Source organism: Neomonachus schauinslandi, chromosome 11 (genome assembly GCF_002201575.2).
Source record: "Neomonachus schauinslandi chromosome 11, ASM220157v2, whole genome shotgun sequence".
In the NCBI taxonomy this organism is placed as follows: Eukaryota; Metazoa; Chordata; class Mammalia; order Carnivora; family Phocidae; genus Neomonachus; species Neomonachus schauinslandi.
Genome location: NC_058413.1, coordinates 61936523 through 61942701, shown reverse-complemented (window position 1 = coordinate 61942701; position 6179 = coordinate 61936523). Strand labels below are relative to the sequence as shown.

At 39.2% G+C, this 6179-nt stretch overlaps 1 protein-coding gene across 1 annotated transcript; it reads right to left on the bottom strand.

The window, feature by feature from the left end:
- Positions 1-464: 464 nt before the first annotated feature.
- Positions 465-806, bottom strand: LOC110577241 (cytochrome c oxidase subunit NDUFA4-like). Its single transcript, XM_044919598.1, has one exon. It carries the CDS (start codon positions 804-806, stop codon positions 558-560), a length of 249 nt encoding a protein of 82 aa, XP_044775533.1. The 3' UTR covers positions 465-557.
- Positions 807-6179: the final 5373 nt, after the last annotated feature.

Sequence of the window (6179 nt, the reverse complement as noted above, 5' to 3'; positions counted from 1 at the left end):
AAATTTCAGTAAGGGGCTTAAGAACAGAGAATATCCTGTCTAATAAAATTTTGTGATCCTTTTTCAGGGGATGGCTTTTGCTTAATAAATTTCATACTCAGAAAAAATATATAATGGCTTCTTTCACTTTGGGATTGAAATTTTTAAAAAAATTTTGCTTGAATTTGATTCAATTTAAGACTCATATTTCTGAGTAAGGTTGCTCTTCTCTGGCTAAATATTGGCTACCTTTTCTTTTTACCTTCTGAGGTCCTTGACCATAACAATTCTTTCAACAATATTAAAAAGTATATTATTGAGAATTGACAATCTTCTTTGCTAGTAGTTGGGAAGATACAGTGGTAAAAATGACACAGAAGCCTACAGGTTAGTAGAGAACAATTCTTTTTTTTTTTTTCCAAGTTTCAGATATTTATTACTCAGCGTAAACCCCAACACAATACACCAACATGATTTCATGCATTTAGAGGGGAAATATTTCCTGGATAAGTGGAAAATTGTGCGGATGGCTTCTGGAAGACCTTCATTCTAAGCAGCTTTATAGTGAAACATTTCATTTAGAAGTCTGGACCTTCTTTCTTCAGTTTGCTGTAATCTACATTCACTGAGTAGAACTTGTATTGATCATTGGGACCTGGTTTGTTCCAGGGTTCTGGGTTATTCTTCCTATCCCAACTGACATCTGGATTGAACAGTGCCAGGCGCAAGACATACAGCCCTGCCCCAGTACCTCCTGCCCCAATAAATACGAAGAGGGGGATCAAGCTCAGATGCTTCTTGGCCTGACCAATGATCTGGCATAACATGGTTGCTGCAGAGGCCTCCTGTCCAGAAGAAAAAACCAAACGTGGAAGGCCCGGCACTAAGTAATCCCTACACCGAGGATGAACGGACGTCCCAGTAGAGAACAATTCTAATATTTCTGTGAAATCCCTATCTCAGAATAAGATAATTTTACAGGTATATTGAGTCAGGCTGTAGTGAGTCAGGGAGCTGTTTTCTTCATCAACTGTCTCTTCTGCTTCCCACCATCTTCCCACATCCTCCCATTGAGTTGATCCATCTTTTCCAGAGTTGGAGGGGATTGGGAAGGGGGCAGAGGTGGGATGCAGAAGGTTTTACTTGATTTGTGTAATTATGGAATTGTACTGATGACAGTAGTGTTCTGGGTCTATTCAGGAGATAGAAACTACGCAGTAGGTTCAACAGGGAAAGTTTAACATAAAGAACTACTAAGTATAATAGAGGTGTAACTCTAAGATATATATGGTACCCCAGGGCTGAGGGAGAGTGTCCAAGGAAGGACAAACTAGGAAGGGGTTCAACCTACTGGATAGTAGAGAAGTTTCTTAGTTTGGCTAGTCTAGAGCTGGGGGTGTGGGGGGAGTTGCTAGTAAACAATAGGCAACCTTCCTTGTGGACTGCAAGCAGGATGGCAGGAGATCAGCAGCTGGGAGTGTGCGTTTGTAGTGGGAGTCCCAGTGCAGGTATAGGCAGGAGGCCTTGAGACCATGTAGGCTGAGTGAGGTTCTGGTTTCCAGGTACAGAAGGCGGCAAAAAGGTTGTTACCTGATGAGGCTGCAAGGCTGCAGAGTGACTGCATTCTGCACTCATGGCTGGGGCAGTGCTCTACTAGATGACCTCACAGCCACAATGTCGACCCCTGACTCTTGGTAGAATTGCAAGGATATCCCCTTCCTCTTGCAGTGTCCCTCCAGCACCCTGGAGTGAGAAAGTTTAACCTTGTTCTCACTTTAAAGGAGAAATGCTTAAAGGGATTTTGTTGTTTATCATAAGACATATATTGAGGGTTTGCATTTGGGGTAAGTGGCAGTGAATTGACAACTGACACAGTGACTGTGAGATGTGGAAAATACGAAGTACTGGTTTTCATTTTTTTCATCATATGCTTTGTGTGTTCTTTGGAGAGTCCCACCTGCTCTTTCCTCTTTATGCTGGTTCTGTGTGAATCCCTGTTGGTCCTTTGCCTTTCAGCATTTTACCACTCTGCTATGTCACTTTTCTCCTCTAGCGTCAGTGGGCATACCAAGCCTCCTCTCATCTAATACCTTTGACCTCTTTTCAGGGGAAATGTAAATCCTCTTAGTGCAGCCCTCTTGTAGCCAACACCTCTCATGTTTGGACTTTCCAGGCCTTAGTCAGGTATCAATCCCCAGGTCCTTCAAATTCCAGAATACCTGCTAAGCCCTGTGTCATGAAGTCCCCCTCATTTTCGAGAAGTCTCTTCCTTTGTATCCTTGAACCACTCCCACCCTCAACAGCATACTGACAACTCTCTCAGAATATTTATTTACTTGCTACCATTCTCTTTGATCTTACTGTGATGCAGCTTGGATGTGTATGTGAATACCAGCAGAACTGATTTCATAAAATCGTAGCATGTTCTGCATATGGGGTCGGCCATCTCGCTAAGAGGTGTGTGTAGGCACTTCACATTCTTGAAATTTTCCCTACCTTGAGATCCTAAGCAACAATGGGATGAAGGAAAATCCACATTCAACAACTTGATAAAAGGATATCATTTCCATATGCTCCCATTGTCACTCTTTTCACCTTCATGTCTTTATAGTTGAAAGTCTCAATTTTTATTTTCTTCTCACAAGTCTCCTGATGGGGCCTATTGCTTTATCAACTCTAATAGCTGCACATTTCCCTCACATTTTTAGGGGTTGTTCTACTTTGTCTTTTTTTTAAGTTAGTTTTTTTTTTTTCCCTTAAACTTTTCCCTTGAAGAAGTCAATCACCACCCATTTGATTCTCTCAGGGGGTGATAACCACAGATACAACAAATAGCATGATCAATGACAGTGCAGGGTACTGTCTGCCAACCGCTCCAGGCAAATTTCCCCCAGCTACCCTTTGGGAAAATGCTTAAAGTACAGATAACCTTCAAGGACACGTGATGTGATGAACACGGGGTGTTATATGCAACTGATGAATCATTGAACACTACATCTGAAACTAATATTGTACTTTATGTTGGCTAATTGAATTAAAAAAAAAGTCTCTGGAAAATTCCCTTACCTTTCTCTTATGTACCTTGTATGTGGGTGAGGGGCAAATGCCAAGAGTCTCAGTGTGTCCTATCTCCTCACTTTGGAGTATGGGATCTTTGGCATTCTTGAATATTTTTCTACTTTCCAAGTGCCTGGAATAATTCTCAGTTGTTTTCATAGTGATAAAATAATGACTAGTGATTTGGAAATTTTTAATAACAAAATTTTTATGTCATATTCACAAATTACTGGATGACCATATTGCTAAGTAGGCTGTAGTACATTTGAATATCAAAGAAGGACTCTCTGGTCATTACAGAGACAGTTATCTACACTTTACATTCAGCACATGGCTGGTCAGTTGATGGTGCTGGAGCTGTCATGCCATCTGTAGCTTGACTCAAAGACCTATTTGGAAGCTTATGTTGCAGATCCTGTACCGCCCACACAGTAGGGGTCTTGCTGTGTTGGCCAAATTTGTGCCATAGATTTTCTTACATCTTCTACATCAGGGATGAAGAAATGTTGATCGTTGCATGAAGTAAAAACAAAAGATTTTATTGAGTGTATGATGAAAACTTCCTGTATTAGCTCCCCATCTAATGCACTATTCACCTAGAGCAAGAGATTTTATTTTCTCTGAAAAATATGTGGTATTTCTCAGACACTATTTGATAGAAAGAGAGGGTAAAATTTTTTATATTCTTCTTTCTTAGGAACTCTGAGTAGCTAACAAATAGTATGAAGAGCCAGAAATAGGATGAAAATACAGGAACAACTAAAACAGTGTACAATGTAGATGCAGGATGACTATAAATGGAAAGTACGTATCAAAAATATCTCTTCTTCATAATAAGCACATGGGAAAGCCTCTGGAATTTAAGAATGGAGGGCATTACCTTGATTAATTGATCATTGCTTACAGTCTGGCCTGCAGTCTCCTTAATTCCATTCGTGTGTTCTTGTATACTTCATGGAAGTGTTGCCTTACTCAACAAATTTGGAATTTCCTCCCATTTTCTCCTGTTGTTCTCTTTGTCTTTCAATACCCAGCTCTGACAGCCCCTCTCCTGTAAGACCACCCCTGTGCCCCAGGTAGAAGTTGATGATACAGCCTTTCCTTCTACTCTGACAAAACTCTTTATACTTTTTGTCTTAGAACTCGTTATGTTGACCAGTTATCTATTTGTCTATTATCTTTCTATCCTCTTTCATCTGTCATCTATTTTTCATCTCTTTCTTATTAAAATGTGCACCCACATAAAGTAGGAGCTATCTTTGATTTATCTTCTTGCCCTAATACCTAGTAGGTACTTAAATAACTGGATAATGAAAGGATTTCTAAGCAATGAAATGGAGTTCTGAGTTATGAACATTGTGAATATTTAGAAAGGAAGTTATAGGTTATTATTGTATTTCTTTAGCCTTTGAGGTTTCATTAACCAAACAGTTGGTTCTGGCTGCTGTCAAGCTCGTTGAAGCAGGGACAGGAGATTTCAAAACAGTGCTATGTACACAGAGCGCAGATGCTCCTCAGTGTTTTTTTAGCCTAAGTCCCTTCTTTTCAAGGCCACGGACTTTTGCCAAGTTAGGAGGAAGCCAATAAAACAGGAGGCAAGGCATGTGTCCACTCTGTAGCAGCTTCCCTGATTCATGTGATCAAGCCAAAACAAATATCTTGAGTATCTACTGTTTACCAGGCACTGGGCAAAATGTCTATCTAAATGAATTATATGATGGGACTTTGCCATGAATGGGGAAGTAGTGATGGGGGCAGCATGGAGAGAACTAAGGCAGTGAGGTTTGTTTATATCAAATGAATGGGGGTGGGGGTGGCATATATTGATTTGAGTATCTCTGTGAGCAGAAGCTGAAGTGAAGAAAGTATTCATTCTTTTGCCATTGCCTTAATTCAGATCCTCTTCCTGTCTGCAAAGACTTTTCTTTCTGTCTCCACTCCTACTTCCCTTACACCATTTTGCACACAGCTGCAAGGATTGTATTTCTTATCACACCACTGCCCTGATGAAAACCTTCCAGGACTTTTCATCAACTTCCTTAAAATGATTTACAAAGCTCTCTATTATATGGTCCTCTCTTGCCTCTTCAGCTTCATCTCCTCTGCTCTCTGCCTTGTATATTAAATGATAATTTTTATGTCTATTTCCATTTGTTCACAATTGCCCTGAATAGAGATGGTATCTTATTCATCTTTTTCTCCTTAGTTACAAGGATAATGTCTGCATATAGTAGACATCAGTAAATGTGAGTACCTGGGTTTATTAAGATCAGGGACCGTGCTTATACATGTATATTTCTAGCTCTTACCACACTTCCTAGTATCTTATCAGTGTTTAAACAATTGTATTTAAGTGACCTGAACTGAAATGGGACCTGCCACAGTAATAAGTAGTTGTTTAATAATTATTTTTTCTGAATGTGATACATGTCCTCTTCAGTGTGCGATATGTTCACAGTGCTAGCTGAGGTATCATCCTTAGGCCAGATCTTCTTTGCCCCCTCTCCTGTTCTGTTTTCTAGATTCACTTTGTTTGATATCTAACTATTCCAACCTTGTGTTTGTGAGTTCAATTCAGTTCAATTAAATTTGATACCCATATATTTATCAAACACATAATATTAGGTAAAGCCATATAAATTCTCTAGTATTTGGCCATTCTTGACTTAAAAAAATAGTAACTTCATATTGTGGTAAAGACAGTTTGGCCTTTCTTAAACTTCTTTTTTGTGTTCTGATAATCTGATAAAGGTAGAATGTCAGTGATATTGCTAAACTACATTGCTGTGTTAGGAATGTTTGAATGCTGCAATTAAAATTGAAGTATTTTAGATTCCACATATAAGTGAGATCATGCAGCATTTGTCTTTCTTATGTGTTTAGCTTATTTATTTAGCAGAATCCCCTCCAGGTGCATCCACACTATATTGTTGCAAATGACAGGATTTCCTTCTTTTTAAAGGATGAATTATATTCCACTGTATGTATATACCACATTTTCTTTATCCATTTGGCCATTGATACACATTTAGATTGTTTCCATAACTTGGTCATTGTGGATAATACTTCAATGAACATGGGAGTACAGACATTTCTTTGGGATCTAGATTTCAATTCTTTTGGATACATACCCAGAAGTGGGA

Bases quoted from the DNA above. Each gene is read 5' to 3' on its own strand.
- LOC110577241 (XM_044919598.1), bottom strand. From the start codon at position 806: ATGTTATGCCAGATCATTGGTCAGGCCAAGAAGCATCTGAGCTTGATC.